Below are 19,422 nucleotides of genomic sequence, written 5' to 3'. Positions count from 1 at the left end.
ACGTAGAAGCTCTAGACAGAACTCTTAGAGACCTTAGAAGCTGTGATAAAATCATGGGTGGGATTACTGTTATGTTTGCTGGGGACTTTCGACAAACTTTACCCCTAATAATAAGCGGAGCTAGAGCAGACATTGTAAAGTCTTGCCTTAAAAGTTCTCCATTATGGAAGTTTGTAAATATTTTAAAATTATGGACAAATATGAGAGCCCATTTGGGGGGAGGTAGTATAACTTTCCCTTCAAAATTACTTTTAGTAGGAGACGGGGAAATACCTCATTTTCAAAATAAAATTGAAATTGACCGCGATTTAGGAGTAAGAGTAGGTAACATTGAGGATTTAACATCAAAAGTTTACCCTGACATCAGAGACATAGAAAATAAAGATCACCAATGGATGTGTCAAAGGGCAATATTGGCGGCGAGAAACAGTAGCGTGGACGAAATTAATGACATAATTTTAAATAAAATTGAAGGAGATATAGTCACATACACATCTATTGATAATGTAATGGATCAAGAAGATGTGGTCCATTACCCACAGGAGTTCCTAAATTCTTTGAACCCAAGTGGCCTTCCTCCACATTCCCTTAAGCTAAAAATAGGCGCCCCAATAGTTTTACTTAGAAATCTGAAACCAAATAATTTATGCAACGGGACCCGACTTCAAGTCAAATTTCTTCGCAATAACGTGATCGTTACAATCGTTTTGACTGGTCCAGCAGTCGGTCAAACAGTACTTTAAGATATCTTTCGCCATTACAATTAAAAAATCGCAGGGGCAAACATTTAAACACGTGGGGATCGATTTACGCCAAGACTGCTTTTCACATGGCCAATTATATGTCGCGTTGTCAAGATCAGGTTGCGGAAAAAATCAATATGTTCTTCTGCCACCAGAAAATAAAACAAAAAATATAATTTACGCAGAAGTTCTTTGATAACAGATATTGACGCGGACGAAGATAAAGACGAAGCCCAAAATCATAATTCCACGCGGACGAAGTCGCGGCCGCAGCAAGTATATGTATATATGTACTTTATAGGGTCTCCAATCCTTCTTTCTGGGTGTTACAAACTTCGTGACAAACTTAATATACCCTGCTCAGGGTATATTTAAAAAAAATTGCAAGACCAACTGTTACGTACGCTTTAAATATAGACGAGGAAATATTATTTCAAGTATAAGATGACATTATTGCTAAATTTGCAACTTGCACATTTGTAATATCACCAAATCTATTGATATATGTTATAAATATAAACGAACAGACACCGCAATTATAAAAGTAACACACAAGAAATTTTACTTACACATTTTTGACCCAACGTGAAGGAAATGTGTAGGAAAGAAACAATAAAATGTGAAATTTGTTTACAGCACAAGTATGAAAGACATCCAAACAAATAACCTATGGGAAAAACTCCAATTCCAACAAAAGTTGGGGAATACATACAAATGGATATACATATTTCACAAGAACAATAATATATACATCAGCTCCGTTGATAAGTACTGAAAATAATGTTACATACTTATCAAAACTGGAAAACAAACTAAATTGTTATGAGTACATAGAGGAAATATTATCTCAAGTGTACCCCAAAGCCAAACATCTTATGACTGATAACGAAAATGTGTTCGTAGACAACGCAGCGAAGGCAGTGTATTACAGACTTCAAATTACACATCCATTGACTCCAATACACCATTTAACAAGAAATGGTTGTCGAAGTTTCGACAAGCTTAGCTAGCGAAAACAAAACTGCTCATGGCGAAGACAGTACAATAAAACTATCCATTCATTTACAGGATACAAATCGGAAGACGTATTCTTCAATCGGGAAAAGTATCCGGAAATAAAATATATTTTACTCAAAATTCAAGGAAGAATATTAAATTATCACAATAAAGATAGAAAGACAATTACATAAAAGTCAGGTGATGTAATTAATTTCCGAACAGACAGACGGAATAAAAGTGCCAATAAATATAACAAACATACTGTAAAAGAAGATCGCGGTGCAACCATTCTAACTGAGAGAGGAAAAAATATCCATAAGGACAGCATTCGAAGACAGGCTACAGCATGTACGGCGGTATTATAATATTATTTACAATTTACTCCCCTTTTGCAGATTTAGTGACTGACCTCAGTAATAGAAAATTTGTTTAGACTGAGACAGACATAGTATATTTATTTGAAGACACATAATTTTTGTACCATGAAGCCAATTTAATGGTTATACTTACACCGTACGAAAATATTATGAGGAACAGGTATAATGCAAATCCGAATGAAGAAGAGGCTATTCTCGTCAGTAAAATAGAGGTTTTAAAATCAAAATTAGTGCCCACAAACTATATGGCACGACGTTCACTACACTTTTTAGGCTCAATTATAAAATTCGTCACAGGGACAACAGACTATGACGATTTAATAGAAATAAAAACAGTCTTAAACTAGTTAATCAAAAACAATAACAAACAAAAAAGATTAACTTTCAGCTTGAAAATTTGTTTAAATGAGTTAAGACTCCCCCACTCTATCCGGGATAAAATGGCGAACTCTAACCAAACCACTGTATACACCACATGATCACCAATACACCGCATCTGGGAACAAATTGGAAACGACCATAGTCGATGACATCATACTCGTACACAACACAACTCACCATACTTGTACATCAACCCAAACAACCTCTTGAGCAAATTCTACACATTCGATGAGAATACCGTCGCATAATGCACGCACCGGCTGTCGTCTTTTTCGGAATTTTATACTCGCCGCCCGCTTTTCGACATTCATTTATATTAACATTACAATTTTTAACATCAAAATTTATAACATTAAAATTTATAATTTCGTCAAGTTCTTATAATACAAATAAAATTAATTTTTATTTAAGAGCGTGTTCTCTACAGAAATTTTGTACTCTTTTATTCATGGTCATTCGAGCCTTACCGAAAGGCATCTTCGGATTTTTATAAAAATAAAGTTATATTAAAATATATAACATTTAATTATAATAAAAATAAATTGTGGTGACAAAAAACAAAACTATGTTCAGTAATAAAGTGCGTATTTAACGAACAAAAAAATAAAAACAACGCAGTGACCCAAACAAACAGAACAAAAAAAATAACTTACCATATTAATATACTACTATATACCTACATATGTCAGTGAGGTAACAAAAATTTGAAGAAAGTAAAGAGAAGAGGTGAAGTGAAAGAAACAAAAATATATATGTATAGTTACGTCAGAGACTCCACCCATTGTATCAGTACAATCCACTGCAAGCTATTTTAAATACGAAATTTGATATTCCGTTCAATTAGCTTCTTTAATGTATAAAATGATTATTAAGCAATATATTGCAAAACGACCACAGTAGCTGTTATTTTTTTATTTACATTTGCTTTGTCGCAACTTTGTCAAAATTGATATCGCATTCTATTGCTTATTGTTCTTTGCCACAACAATGTTACAAATCAACATATGTTGTAACATTGTTGCTGCCATTATTTTATTGATTACAAACAAATTAAAAGTGGTTGAACTCCGAAATTATTTTGATGTTTACGTTAAAATTTATGAATGAGTGAGCTAAGCAAAATCTTTGTATAAAAGCCATGTATTTCAATTTTATATTATTATTCAATAAAGTAATAATCAAGAAACTACAACTCAAGTTTCTTTACTGGCGCAGTCGGTCGCGAAATAATTCTTAAGAATTATTGAAAACGAATCGTTTATCATTTTTTTAAAAAAGTGATATTTCAAACAAAAACTCAATATAATTAAATAAATAAACTATATACCCACTATTTAAAATAATGACATTTATGGTGAAGTGAAAGTAAAATATTCATAAACTTTTTAATATTAATATATTCTAGAAGGAAAAGTGATATTGATGAAAAAAAAACAGTTATAATTAAAACAGAAAAGTTTCTTCACCTATAATAATCACTGAAATTAAGCGAAAAAAAAAAAATCAAATACCATGGAGTATCAACCAACAGTACAAGAACTATTGAAGGATGCTCAAAGAATAAATGAGTTCAGAGGCGATGGAACGATCTCATTATCGTCATTCATCAGAGAGGTAGACACACTTTTGCCCCTTGTACAGGATCAGAACGCAAGGAACTATATCTTCGCAAGGGTAATTGTTAACAAAATCCAAGGACCAGCTTTAGACGTAATGAGGACTATTGGTGAGAATATGTCATGGGAGCAAATTAAACAAACACTGGTTGCAAATTTTGGAATTAAAGAGTCTTATCATTCTCTATACCAGAAGGTATTTTCGGTAAGAAATTATAATCTTAGACAATATTTTATCACATTAAGAGATATTTTATCAAAACTTAATGAAAAATATGAATATGATCAAAATAAACCAATAGAGTTTAAGCCACAAAATAATGAAAAAGTTGTGTTAAGGGCTTTTTTAAGCAATATAGAAGCAAACTTAGCATCGGTAGTGTTAAATAAAAATGCAAAAAGTATCAGAGAAGCATTCTCTATTTTGGAAGCTGAGGGACTAATTCGCGAAAATATTCATAATTCTAGTATGACATCGCAAAGATATTCTAGGCAACATCTACAGCAAGCTCAAAAATTTTCTAGTTCTAATAATAGGCAAATCCAACAACGACAAAATTATCCTCAAAAGCAGGAAAATTATGCAAAAAATTCAGGACAAACACGGAATTTCGGGCAGTCTTTTAGACAAAATAATAATAATAATTTGTATGGTCAAAATACAGTTCGAGCAAGTGTTCGTACGAATCAATCATATTCCCGTCCAGAACCAATGGACACCAATTACAATGAGGAAGTAAATTTTCACTTGGAGTCAGGTCGGAAAATTTACCCATAGTATTGCTAACAATTAACAATGAAATAATTAAATGTCTAATCGACACAGGTTCATCGATTTCACTTATGAATAGTAATAAGTTGAAGTCATGTAACCGAATAATATTAAAACACCCAATTAAACTTAAGTCGTTACGAAACGAAATAATAGTGGAAAAGGAAATAATCACAAACCTACCTCAAGAATTTAACGAGGATGCGGACATGGTTTGGAAATTAGCTAAATTTGATAATAAAAAATTTGATGCAATTATAGGCCAGAATTTATTAAAACCATTGGGAGCTATAATAAATATGGAAAACAATACTGTTATAATAAATAATAGAACAATTAATATTTATCCAAATAATGAGAACGATAGCCATAAATTTGAGTGTTATGAGCTTAATCGGGAGGAAATTGAAAAATTACTACAAAATCTAAATAAAGAAGAATATAAAGCCATTTCTAGCCTAATAAAAGAATATAATTGTTTATTTTATCAGGAAGGACAGGAATTAACAACAACTGAAAGTATACAACATGAAATATTAACCAAAACAAATAACCCAGTGTATTCCAAGATTTATAGGTACCCACAGATTCATGAGAAGGAAATCGTTAAACAAATTCAAGATATGTTAAAATTAGGCATCATTACAGAAAGTCGTTCTCCATATAATAGCCCTTTGTGGATAGTTCAAAAAAAACTTGATAGTTCGGGTAAAAAGAAATGGAGAATAGTGATCGATTATCGTAGGTTAAATGAAAATACGATTGACGACAAATTTCCTATTCCCAATATAGAAAATATTTTAGATAAATTGGGAAGGTCACAATACTTTTCTACAATTGATTTGGCTAAAGGATTCCATCAAATCCTTGTGAAAAAGGAAGACCGGCCAAAAACAGCATTTTCTACACCATTCGGTCATTACGAATTCGTACGAATGCCTTTTGGTTTAAAGAATGCACCGGCAACTTTCCAAAGAATGATGAATTTTGTCCTAAAGGATTTCATCAATAAAATATGTGTCGTTTATATGGACGATATTCTCGTCTTTAGCACATCTTTGCAGGAACATATTGATAATTTACATAAAATTTTCAATGTTCTGAAAAAACATAATTTAAAAATCCAATTAGATAAATGCAATTTTTGTTGTAAGCAAACAAATTTTTTGGGACATATACTTACACCCCAAGGTGTTAAAGTAAACCCCGAAAAAATTAAAAGCATTGTGGAACTTAAGTTACCGAAAACACAAAAGCAAATTAAAGCATTTTTAGGAGTTACCGGTTATTACAGGAAATTTGTAAAAGATTATGCCAAAGTTGCACAACCTATGACCTCATATTTGAAAAAAGATATGAAAGTTAATACGAAAGATATTAATTATGTAAATTCATTTGAAAAATTGAAACGATTATTGACAGAAGCACCAATTTTGAAGTATCCCGATTTTAATAAGCGATTTAAATTAATAACTGATGCAAGTAATTTTGCAGTCGGAGCAGTACTACAACAGGATAATCACCCTGTGTGTTATGCCAGCAGAACTTTAAATGATCATGAGAAAAATTACTCTACAACGGAAAAAGAACTTTTAGCCATTGTATGGGCCGTGAATTATTTTCGCCCATATCTATATGGTGTACAATTTGACTTACAAACTGACCACCAACCACTTAAATGGCTTCATGCAAAAACACAATGTAATGGTGTGAACCAAAGATTACAAAGATGGATGTTAAAGTTAGGAGAATATAATATGAGCATACAATATATCCAAGGTAAAGATAATAAAGTGGCCGATTTTTTGAGCCGCATAAATTCAGATATTAATGAAATAAATGCAATTGAGAATCAAGAAATTATTGAAAACAATTTTCAGGAATCTTTGGATAATAATATAGATGAAAATGATATTGGTACCATACGTTCACAACATGATAACTTTAATGATCTTATACCCATACTCGAAACAGTGGTTAACCGTTTTAAAACCCAAGTTATTTTTACGAACTCAAAGAAAACTGAATTCGAAACAAAATTTGGCAATAAGGTGATATATATAACTCTAAAAGATTTGGAAAATGAATTAGTGCCAGATATTTTGAGAAGACATATTAAATCGGGTAAAGTAGGAATCTACTCAGATCTGAATGACCATGACTATAATCGGTTACAAATGAAAATCTTAGAATCTTATAGTCAAAGAGAAAATGTAAAATTTGTTAAATGTAGTTTTCGAGCAAAGGATATGGTTAGTGAAGATGAAACTCTAAAGCAAATACATAATTATCATAAATATGAAACAGGTCACAATGGAATTAATGGGTGTTATGATGAGATTAAAAAATTAATTTACTTTCCAAAATTGAAAGTTATTATTCAAAAATATATTAATAATTGTGACACATGTAATAGGGCAAAATATGAAAGAAATCCATTAAAGCCAAAATTTCAATTGACCGAAACACCAAAAGAAGTAAATGAAATAATACACATTGATATTTATATTAATAAAAAGCATAGTTTCCTCACAGCTATAGATAGATTTTCAAAACATGTAATTGCTTTCAACCTAGAAGATAGAAATAGCATTACAATTATTGAAAAGTTAAGACAATATATTGCGATAAGAGGTAAACCTAAACTTATGATTTTGGATAATGAGTTTAATTCAGTAAATGTGAAAAATTTTTGAGAGAAAAAGAAATAGATATTCATTTTACTAAACCTAACAGTCATACGGGGAATGCTGATATAGAAAGATTACACAGCACAATCAGCGAAAAAGTAAGAATTTTAGAAATAGAAAATTCTCAAATGTCCATACAGGAAAAAGTATTTCAAGCTATAGAATGGTATAATAACTCTATCCATTCTATTACAAAAGCACGACCGATAGATGTAATGGAAGGAAAAGAAGATAAAAACAAAATCTACAATAGAATGTTAGAGGCAAAACTTCATAGAATTCAGAAATTAAACGAAAATAGGGAAGTTTTTATTAATAATAAGGAGGAGGGATATGTAAAGAATTATAAAGCAGTTAGGCACAAATACCAACCCAGATACAGAAAAATGAAACTTGATAATATACATCCAATAAATATTAAGAGAATAACGAAATTTGCAGATCAACTTGATATTAGTGATATTGGCAATATTGGTCATCCCGACGACGAACAGTCTGATGAACGTTGAAAAAATTGGAAGTCAATCTGGATACTTTGAATTTACGGTTGAAAATATCGATTTTGTAGAAGACTATGATACTATACTACATATAATTAACCCTCAAGAAATATTAACTATTATTAACGAACTACAACTAAATATAAAACGGTCAGGACTTGAGGCAGATTCTAAACCACTAGAAATGCAACTGGAAATCATACGGAAAAAGGCAAAAACATTAATACCACATAGATATAAAAGAGGTCTAATTAATTTCATAGGCACAGCGGAGAAATGGCTATTTGGAACAATGGATGATGAGGATAGAAAGGAAATCGAAGAACATTTAAAAGTAATTGAGACAAATAATCATCAATTAATAAAAAATCTTAATAAACAAATTAACATAAATTCCCATTTCAATGAATCTTTCTCTAAATTAAGAAATATTATTTTACATGATAGGGAAATTATAGCAAAAGAATTAAAAGGTATTAAAAAAGATATGAGTGAAATACATATACAACTTCTTAAAACTGATTTTATAATTAAATTAAAAATTCTGCAAGATAACGTGGAACATATTCAAGATAATATTGCAGCTTCCAGAATAGGAATACTTCATAGTAACATTCTAACAAATGGAGAAATTGATCATTACAATATAGATATAAATAAATTAGAAAATATAAAAATGGGAACACTAATTACAAGTAATGAAAACATCATATTTGTTGTAAGAATCCCAAGACATACAATAAAATTACCGATTACTATGATTATGCCCTTAACAAACAGCAAGAATAGAGAATTAATGTTTGAACCATTGAAAGTCGTAAAGTATAAAAATAATACTTTACTTTATGAAGAAAATAAAGATTTACGAAAACTTGTGCCAATGAAAAATTGTTTATATAAAAATAATTGTATATATATATTTAACAATGTAACAGATGTAATTGAAATTAATGATGGTATATTATTGTTAAAAAATTTTAAAAACAACCAGATAAGCAATACATGTAATACAAACATATTTAATCTAACTGGAAATTACCTAATATCCTTTATTAATTGTTCAATTGAAATAGAAAATAGAGTATGGAAAAATTATAATAACATTTTCAAACAAACTATACAAAATATCTATGATGTTAAAGACATAGAGAATCAAAATGAAAAATTAATGTTCGATGATATTTTATTATCAAAATTTGAAAACATTGAACAAATTAACGAATTAAGCTTTATCAGGAAACAACACTACATATATTTATCAACATTTTTTATATTTTTAATAATTATAATTGTACTTATTGTCTCACTCATTCACAGTAAAAGAAATCAAAGCATTAATATTACAAATACAAATTCTTCGACTCAGGAGAGTCTTAAAACAAAGGGGGGAGAAGTTACGTCAGAGACTCCACCCATTGTATCAGTACAATCCACTGCAAGCTATTTTAAATACGAAATTTGATATTCCGTTCAATTAGCTTCTTTAATGTATAAAATGATTATTAAGCAATATATCGCAAAACGACCACAGTAGTTGTTATTTTTTATTTACATTTGCTTTGTCGCAACTTTGTCGAAATTGATATCGCATTCTATTGCTTATTGTTCTTTGCCACAACAATGTTACAAATCAACATATGTTGTAACATTGTTGTTGCCATTATTTTATTGATTACAAACAAATTAAAAGTGGTTGAACTCCGAAATTATTTTGATGTTTACGTTAAAATTTATGAATGAGTGAGCTAAGCAAAATCTTTGTATAAAAGCCATGTATTTCAATTTTATATTATTATTCAATAAAGTAATAATCAAGAACGCGCATTATTAAATACAAGTTTCTTTATTTATTGTGGATGTGCCTAAAACTAATTATATACATATTTTCTCGCAACAATATTCTAAACATTCCACTGAAATTTTTCCTGCAAATACGAATGAATTAATATTATTTTGGGAATTTCAAAAAGTGTTTACTTTTCTGTTTACAATTTGTATGCATTTCTATGCTTGTTCGTCTCAACGCGTAAGTGTGACGTCACGAAATTGTTGCACAATGTATTTGTTTTTGTAAGAATTGTCAAGAGCTAAACCGAAAAAAACTAACTGTAAACTAGTGTCGTAATCTTGTATTCTATCATTCTTGCCCACAGTGCAAAACTGGTTCTTTCGCTCTCAATAGCGACTGAAATAAGAGCGTAAGAATACGTGTGCTGAGAGTAACTGCTCATATGAGTCAAAACGCCCATGTATGGTGTACAATGTCAGTATTGCCGCAACCATTCTGCGATGAACATTAAGTTACGGAGGAATGTAATTGATTTTTTTTGCAACATTTTATGCCCTTCCCTCCGTAAACTCACATTCCCCTCATCTAGCCCTCGTGTGCACTTTGCTAAATTTCGGGCTAAAAACGTGCCCATCCCTGAACTAAACCACAAACAAGGCGCGAAACCCCAAACATAAAATGAAAGTAAAAAGAAAATAAGCAGTCGCGAACATTAAAACAAAAAGTTAAACACATAATCATACTAACAAAAACAACAGAATAAGGAACAAAAACACACACACACAACCGGGCGCGAAACCAACAAACAAAACCAAATGCAATAAACAACCGAGCGCCAATTTAATAAACTAACCCACAAACAATACTCTCAAGAACCCCGTAAGCAGCTGGAAGAAGGAAGGAGGAATTGGTGATAAAGGGGGCAAATAGATACATATTTACATATATATGTACATTAGGGTGTGCCATTTTGAGGCAACCTTTTTTTTTCAACTGAAAAGCAGGCTCAAAACTTTCGAAATGTGGAAAAAAAAGTCACTCAAAAGATGAGCTCTTAATATTAATATTAAGAGGTGCCTCTTTCAAATTTTCTGTTTTCCATATAAATTACATGGAAAAAAATCATTTTTTTTGTGGTGGTTATTGTACGGAGGTTATTATACATATGTGCACGCGATGGCTGCCAGGAGGGCTGGTAAACTCGATTCCGATTCTACTCGAAAATCGAGTTTTCTCGTAAAATAATCGATTTTTCGGAATCAATCTTCAGTAGTCGAAGTCGATTAAGAATCGATTCTTGACATTCGAAAAATAGATTATTTTACGAGAAAACTCGATTTTCGAGTAGAATCGGAATCGAGTTTACCATCCTTACTGGCAACCATCGCGTGCACATATAATAACCTCCGTACAATAACCACCGCAAAAAAATGATTTTTTTTCCATGTAATTTATATGGAAAAGAGAAAATTTGAAAGAGGCACCTCTTAATATTAATATTAAGAGCTCATCTTTTAAATGACTTTTTTTTTACACATTTCGAAAGTTTTGAGCCTGTTTTTCAGTTGAAAAAAAAGGTTGCCTCAAAATGGCACACCCTAGTATGTATGTAACACCAAATCCGTTTATCAATTTAATTCGGTTAAAAAACAGTTGACATATGTAAGTAATATATACATATACCCAACTATTTATAATCAAATAGAATATTTATCGAATGCCTGTAAGTTAAGCTAAACCTTATGTTTAACAAAACAATAAACAGGATTGCAAAAACTAAATAAGCACAGGCATAAACAAAAAAAAAAAGCTAGGGAAAGAAAACATATGCATATTTTCTTACTTCTCTATGCATAATTTTAATATACATACATACATACTACATATACATATGTTCATATCAGCAACATTAACAAAGTGCATAATAGACAATATGTCTTACAAACTGACAAATATATAATACATACAGTGCATATGGGAGCACGCTTTCGCACCATCTTCCCAGTGCGAACATATATACATATCTCTTCTTCTTAATTGGCGTAGACACCGCTTACGCGATTATAGCCGAGTTAACAACAGCGCGCCAGTCGTTTCTTCTTTTCGCTACGTGGCGCCAATTGGATATTCCAAGCGAGGCCAGGTCCTTCTCCACTTGGTCCTTCCAACGGAGTGGAGGTCTTCCTCTTCCTCTGCTTCCCTCGGCGGGTACTGCGTCGAATACTTTCAGAGCTGGAGTGTTTTCATCCATCCGGACGACATGACCTAGCCAGCGTAGCCGCTGTCTTTTAATTCGCTGAACTATGTCAATGTCGTCGTATATCTCGTACAGCTCATCGTTCCATCGAATGCGATATTCGCCGTGGCCAATGCGCAAAGGACCATAAATCTTTCGCAGAATTTTTCTCTCGAAAACTCGTAACGTCGACTCATCGGTTGCTGTCATCGCCCAAGCCTCTGCACCATATAGCAGGACGCGAATTATGAGGGACTTATAGAGTTTAGTTTTTGTTCGTCGAGAGAGGACTTTACTTTTCAATTGCCTACTCAGTCCGAAGTAGCACCTGTTGGCAAGAGCAATCCTGCGTTGGATTTCCAGGCTGACATTGTTCGTGGTGTTAATGCTGGTTCCTAAGTAGACGAAATTATCTACAACTTCAAAGTTATGACTGTCAACAGTGACGTGAGAGCCAAGTCGCGAGTGCGACGACTGTTTGTTTGATGACAGGAGATATTTCGTTTTGCCCTCGTTCACTGCCAGACCCTAGCAGAACTAACGGCGCGGGTGTTGAGGCCGATGATATCAATATCGTCGGCATACGCCAGCAGCTGTACACTCTTATAGAAGATAGTACCTTCTCTGTTTAGTTCTGCAGCTCGAACTATTTTCTCCAGAAGCAGGTTGAAGAAGTCACACGATAGGGAGTCGCCTTGTCTGAAACCTCGTTTGGTATCGAACGGCTCGGAGAGGTCCTTCCCGATCCTGACGGAGCTTTTGGTGTTGCTCAACGTCAGTTTACACAGCCGTATTAGTTTTGCGGGGATACCAAATTCAGACATAGCGGCATAAAGGCAGCTCCTTTTCGTGCTGTCGAAAGCAGCTTTGAAATCGACAAAGAGGTGGTGTGTGTCGATTCTCCTTTCACGGGTCTTTTCCAAGATTTGGCGCATGGTGAATATCTGGTCGGTTGTTGATTTTCCAGGTCTGAAGCCACACTGATAAGGTCCAATCAGTTTGTTGACGGTGGGCTTTAATCTTTCACACAATACGCTCGATAGAACCTTATATGCGATGTTGAGGAGGCTAATCCCACGGTAGTTGGCGCAGATTGTGGGGTCTCCTTTTTTATGGATTGGGCATAGCACACTTAAATTCCAATCGTTGGGCATGCTTTCGTCCGACCATATTTTACAAAGAAGCTGATGCATGCACCCTATTAGTTCTTCGCCGCCGTGTTTGAATAGCTCGGCCGGTAGTCCGTCGGCCCCTGCCGCTTTGTTGTTTTTGAGGCGGGCAGTTGCTATTCGAACTTCTTCATGGTCGGGTAATGGAACGTCTGCTCCATCGTCATCGATTGGGGAATCGGGTTCTTCTTCTCCTGGTGTTGTGCGTTCACTGCCATTCAGCAGGCTGGAGAAGTGTTCCCTCCATAATTTAAGTATGCTCTGGGCATCAGTGACTAGATCACCTTTGGGGGTTCTACAAGAGTATGCTCCGGTCTTGAAACCTTCTGTAAGCCGCCGCATTTTTCGTAGAATTTTCGAGCATTACCCCTGTCGGCCAGCTTATCAAGCTCTTCGTACTCACGCATTTCGGCCTCTTTCTTCTTCTGTCTGCAAATGCGTCTCGCTTCCCTCTTCAACTCTCGGTATCTATCCCATCCCGCACGTGTAGTGGTCGATCGTAACGTTGCGAGGTAGGCAGCCTGTTTTCTCTCCGCTGCGACACGGCACTCCTCGTCGTACCAGCTGTTCTTTTGCACTTTCCGAAAACCAATGGTTTCGGTTGCAGCTGTACGTAAGGAATTTGAAATGCCGTCCCACAGTTCCCTTATACCGAGTTGTTGACGAGTGCTCTCAGAGAGCAGGAGTGCAAGCCGAGTAGAAAATCGTTCGGCTGTCTGTTGTGATTGCAGCTTCTCGACGTCGAACCTTCCTTGTGTTTGTTGACGTGCGTTTTTTGCTGCACAGAGGCGAGTGCGTATCTTGGCTGCAACAAGATAGTGATCCGAGTCGATGTTAGGACCTCGGAGCGTACGCACGTCAAGAACACTGGAGACGTGTCTTCCGTCTATCACAACATGATCGATCTGGTTGGTGGCTTTTCGATCCGGAGACTGCCAGGTAGCTTGATGTATCTTCTTGTGCTGGAATCTAGTACCACAGATAACCATATTTCGTGCCCCGGCGAAGTCGATCAGCCTCAACCCATTTGGGGATGTTTCGTCGTGGAGGCTGAATTTACCGACCGTAGTGCCAAATATACCTTCTTTGCCCACCCTGGCGTTAAAGTCGCCAAGCACGATTTTGACATCGTGGCGGGGGCAGCTCTCATAAGCGCGCTCCAAGCGCTCATAGAAGACATCTTTGGTCACATCGTCCTTCTCTTCCGTCGGGGCGTGGGCGCAAATCAGCGATATGTTGAAGAATCTCGCTTTGATGCGGATTGTGGCTAGACGTTCATTCACCGGAGTGAATGATAGTACTCGGCGACGGAGTCTCTCTCCCACCACGAATCCAACACCAAACTTGCGCTCCTTTATATGGCCACTGTAGTAAATGTCACAAGGACCTACTCTTCTCTGTCCTTGTCCCGTCCATCGCATTTCTTGGACGGCGGTGATGTCAGCCTTTATTTTCGCGAGGACATCAACCAGCTGGGCAGCGGCACCTTCCCAATTAAGGGTCCGGACATTCCAGGTGCATGCCCTTATCTCGTAGTCCTTATTTCGTTTGCCATGGTCGTCATCAAAAGGGGGGTTTCTCTTCCGAGGCTGCCGCTTTCTTTTCATTGGGGGTGTTTTTTACGTGGCGGGTCCCAAACCCAGCGCACAACCCTAAGCAGGGGATGTTTCGCCTTCTCACATTAGCTCGCCTTCGAACGGATGTTCTTAGGCTACCCAGAGGATACTTGGTCAAAGACCGGAAGTTGTGAGCTGCTTGAGCCATGTGTAAAAGAATCGTTTCTGGCCACTCCCAAGTGAATGGCGATCAGAGAACTTTCCTCACTTGCGTGAACTTCTACACATGACTCCATCCTCCTAACTTCTACACATGACTCCTTCCTATATACATATACATATAATCTTTTTCTTCTTCTTTAATGGCGTAGACACCGTTTACGCGATTATAGCCGAGTTAACAACAGCGCGCCAGTCGTTTCTCCTTTTCGCTACGTGGCGCCAATTGGATATTCCAAGCGAAGCCAGGTCCTTCTCCACTTGGCCCTTCCAACGGAGTGGCGGTTTTCCTTTCCTCTGCTTCCCCCGGCGGGTACTGCGTCGAATACTTTCAGAGCTGGAGTGTTTTCGTTCATCCGGACAACATGACCTAGCCAGCGTAGCCGCTGTCTTTAATTCGCTGAACTATGTCAGTGTCGTCGTATATCTCGTTCAGCTCATCGTTCCATCGAATGCGATATTCGCCGTGGCCAACGCGCAAAGGACTATAAATCTTTCGCAGAACTTTTCTCTCGAAAACTCGCAACGTCGACTCATCAGTTGTTGTCATCGTCCAGGCATCTGCACCATATAGCAGGACGGGAATTATGAGTGACTTATTGAGTTTGGTTTTTGTTCGTCAAGAGAGGACTTTGCTTCTCAATTGCCTACTCAGTCCGAAGTAGCACCTGTTGGCAAGGGTTATCCTGCGTTGGATTTCTAGGCTGACATTTTTGGTGGTGTATACGCTGGTTTCAAGATAGACGAAGTTATCTACGACTTCAAAGTTATGATTGTCAACAGTGACGTGAGGGCCAAGTCGCGAGTGCGGCGAATATTTGTTTGATGACACGAGATATTTCCTCTTGACCCCGTTCACTTCCAGTTCCATTTGCATTGCTTCCTTGTCCAGTATGGAGAAAGCAGAACTAACGGCGCGGGTGTTGAGGCCGATGATATCAATATCATCGACATACGCTAGCAGCTGTACACTCTTATAAAAGATTGTACCTTCTCTGTTTAGTTCTGCAGCTCGAATTATTTTCTCCAGAAGCAGGTTGAAGAAGTCGCACGATAGGGAGACGGCTTGTCTGAAACCTCGCTTAGTTTCGAGGCTCGGAGAGGTCCTTCCCGATCCTGACGGAGCTTTTTATGTTGCTCAACGTCACTTTACACAGCCGTATTAGTTTTACGCGGATAGCAAATTCAGACATCGAGGCATAAAGGCAGCTCCTTTTCGGCATAGCACACTTAAATTCCCATCGCTGGCCATACTTTCGTCCGACCATATTTTACAAAGAAGATGATGCATGCTTCTTATCAGTTCTTCGCCGCCGTGTTTGAGTAGCTCGGCCGGCAATCCATCGGCCACCGCCGCTTTGTTTTTCTTCAGGCGAGTAATTGCTATTCGAACTTCTTCATGGGCGGGCAATGGAACGTCTGCTACATCGTCAACGATTGGGGAATCGGGTTCGCCTTCTCCTGGCGTTGTACTTTCACTGCCATTCAGCAGGCTGCAGAAGTGTTCCCTCCATAATTTAAGTATGCTCTGGGCATCGGCGACTTGATCACGTTTGGTGGTTCTACAAGAGTATGCTCCGGTCTTGACACCCTCTGTAAGCCGCCGCATTTTTTAATAGAATTTTCGAGCATTACCCCTGTCGGCCAGTTTATCAAGCTCTTCATACTCACGCTATTCGGCCCCTTTCTTTTTCTGTCTGCAAATGTGTCTCGCTTCCCTCTTCAACTCTCGGTATCGATCTCAACCCACACGTGTTGTCCTCGATCGTAACGTTGCGACTGTTTTCTTTGCGCTGCGACACGGTACTCCTCGTCGTACCAGCTGTTCTTTTGCATTTTCCGAAAACCAATGGTTTCGGTTGCAGCTGTACGTAAGGAGTTTGAAATGCCGTCCCGCAGTTCCCTTATACCGAGTTGTTGACGAGTGCTCTCAGAGAGCCGGAGTGCAAGCCGAGTAGAAAATCGTTCGGCTGTCTGTTATGATTGCAGCTTCTCGACGTCGAACCTTCCTTATTTTTGTTGACGTGCGTTTTTTGCTGCATAGAGGTGGGTGCGAGTTTTGGCTGCAACAAGATAGTGGTCCTAGTCGATGTTAGTGCCTAGGAGCGTACTCACGTCTAGGACACTGGAGACGTGTCTTCTGTCTATCACAACTTGATCGATCTGGTTGGTAGTCTTTCGATCCGGAGACAGCCAGCTAGCTTGATGTATTTTCTTGTGCTGGAATCTAATACTACAGATAACCATATTTCGGGCACCGGCGAAGTCGATCAGCCTCAACCCATTTGGGATGTTTCGTCGTGCTGGCTGAATTTACCGACCGTAGTGCCAAAGATACCTCATCATCATACTTCTCTTCCGTTGGGGCATGGGCGCAAATAAGTGATATGTTGAAGAACCTCGCTTTGATGCGGATTGTGGCTAGACGTTCGTTCATCGGAGTGAATGATAGTACTCGGCGACGGAGTCTCTCTCCCACCACGAATCTCACAGCAAACTTGCGCTCCTTTATATGGCCACTGCAGTAGCTCCTCCTAGCTACGCTGGCTAGGTCGTGTTGTCCGGATGGATGAAAACACTCCAGCTCTGAAAGTATTCGACGCAATACCCGCCGGGGGAAGCAGAGGAAGAGGAAGACCTCCACTCAGTTGGAAGGACCAAGTGGAGAAGGACCTGGCTTCGCTTGGAATATCCAATTGGCGCCACGTAGCGAAAAGGAGAAACGACTGGCGCGCTGTTGTTAACTCGGCTATAATCGCGTAAACGGTGTCTACGCCAATTAAGAAGAAGAAGAAGTAAATGCCACAAGGGCCTACTCGTCTCAGTTCTCGCCCCGTCCATCGCATTTCTTGGACGGCGGTGATATCAGCCAACCAGCTGGGCAGTGGCACCTTCCCAATTAAGGGACCGGAAATTCCAGGTGCATGCCCTCAATTCTTAGTCTTTATTTCCTTTTCCATGGTCGTCATCAAAAGGGGGGTCTCTCATCCGAGGCTTTTTGTTCTTTTTTATTGGTGCTGTTTTTTACGAGGCTGACCCAAACATAGCGGGCAACCCTATATAGAGAATGTTTCACCTTCACTTTATCTCGCCTTCAAACGGATGTTCTTAGGCTACCCAGAGGATACTTGGTTAAAAACCGGAAGTCGTGAGCTGCTTGAGCCAAATGTAAAATAATCGGTTCTGGCCACTCCCAAGTGAAGGGAGAAGAACTTTCCTCACTTGCGTGAACTTCTACACATGACTCAATCCTCATACGGCATAAAATCTGCCTGTAATTTAATACCCTACACCGTGTACTACATCCTACTTTATTAAAATTATAAATGTTAATTAATTTTCCAAAAGAAAGGATAATTATAGTAATATTAATTCAATTAAATTAAAATATTTAAACAATACTGAAAAGTAACACTGTTTATTTTGGTATTAGAAAGTAATTATTTAAACTAAAACAAATAAAAATCATTTAAACAAAGTAAACAAATGAAAAACAACAGATATTGGTACATATAAAACTGTATGTAACTACATACATTATATATATCCAAAGTCCACACTGGCAAATATTCAGCAATACCCTTGTTCTATTATGTACAAGGCACATTGATCTCTTCAACGAGCTCTCAATTGCACAACAACACGTACATACAAGTCCAATTATTAGGGTGTAACTACATACTTACATAAGGACATAAAAAATATAACAAATTAAAAGTGCGGTTTTAGGAAAAACATATCTGATATTTCGGGTGGTGGAGCACGGTGCTCGCTCGTTCCGTAGATGTGGTTAGCCGTGGGGAAACGATTGGCGCAGATGATTCCACAAAATGTTAAATAAAATAACCAAAAAGTTTCATATAATATATGTATTTTAAATATAATAAATTGGACCACGTCTGTATCGCTAAGCGGTCGCAAAAGGAGAGAGCGCGCGTAACTTTTTTAGTTAGTGTTGAGTTGCGCGCTAATTAAAACTTCGAAAAAATTTCGAAAAGGAAGAAAAGAAAAGATTTCTCTGTCGATACAGACGTGGCAAAAGAAATTGGGCGGGTTCGGCGTCAACATTCTCTCCGCCTTGCAGTATTACTGCAAATGCAGTTTACGTACAATAAATTACTTAAAGCTAACTTAACTAACTGGCTCCTGCACTTCCTCTTCCACGTCTGCTTTGCAGATGGGGTGGCCGACGAAACGAATCGAGTCTGGTTCGGTCCGGGAAATGCCGCTGAGATGAATTGAGTCTCAGTCGGTCATTGCCATGCCGCCAATTTGCATCGAAGTCACCACCTTCCAAGGTCGGCGAGACGACTCGAGTCTAACTCGATCCTGGGTAGGCGGTAAATGTGAGAGGCGTTGGCAGCCAGTGCACTTT

At 37.2% G+C, this 19,422-nt stretch overlaps 1 protein-coding gene across 1 annotated transcript in view; it reads right to left on the bottom strand.

Moving 5' to 3' along the window:
• LOC126765687 (craniofacial development protein 2-like) overlaps positions 1-15,124 on the bottom strand; it is a 358,297-nt gene extending 343,173 nt beyond the window's left edge. The window contains exon 1 of the mRNA XM_050483410.1: positions 13,399-15,124. Coding sequence (XP_050339367.1) covers positions 13,548-14,879 — 1,332 coding nt within the window. The 5' untranslated portion in view covers positions 14,880-15,124 and the 3' untranslated portion in view covers positions 13,399-13,547. The remainder of the gene's footprint in view (positions 1-13,398) is intronic.
• Between the last annotated feature and the right edge of the window lie 4,298 nt (positions 15,125-19,422).

This window comes from Bactrocera neohumeralis, unplaced genomic scaffold (genome assembly GCF_024586455.1).
Source record: "Bactrocera neohumeralis isolate Rockhampton unplaced genomic scaffold, APGP_CSIRO_Bneo_wtdbg2-racon-allhic-juicebox.fasta_v2 cluster11, whole genome shotgun sequence".
Lineage (NCBI taxonomy): Eukaryota > Metazoa > Arthropoda > Insecta > Diptera > Tephritidae > Bactrocera > Bactrocera neohumeralis.
Note: the sequence above shows the minus strand (reverse complement) of the source record. Positions and strands in the feature narration are given on the sequence as shown.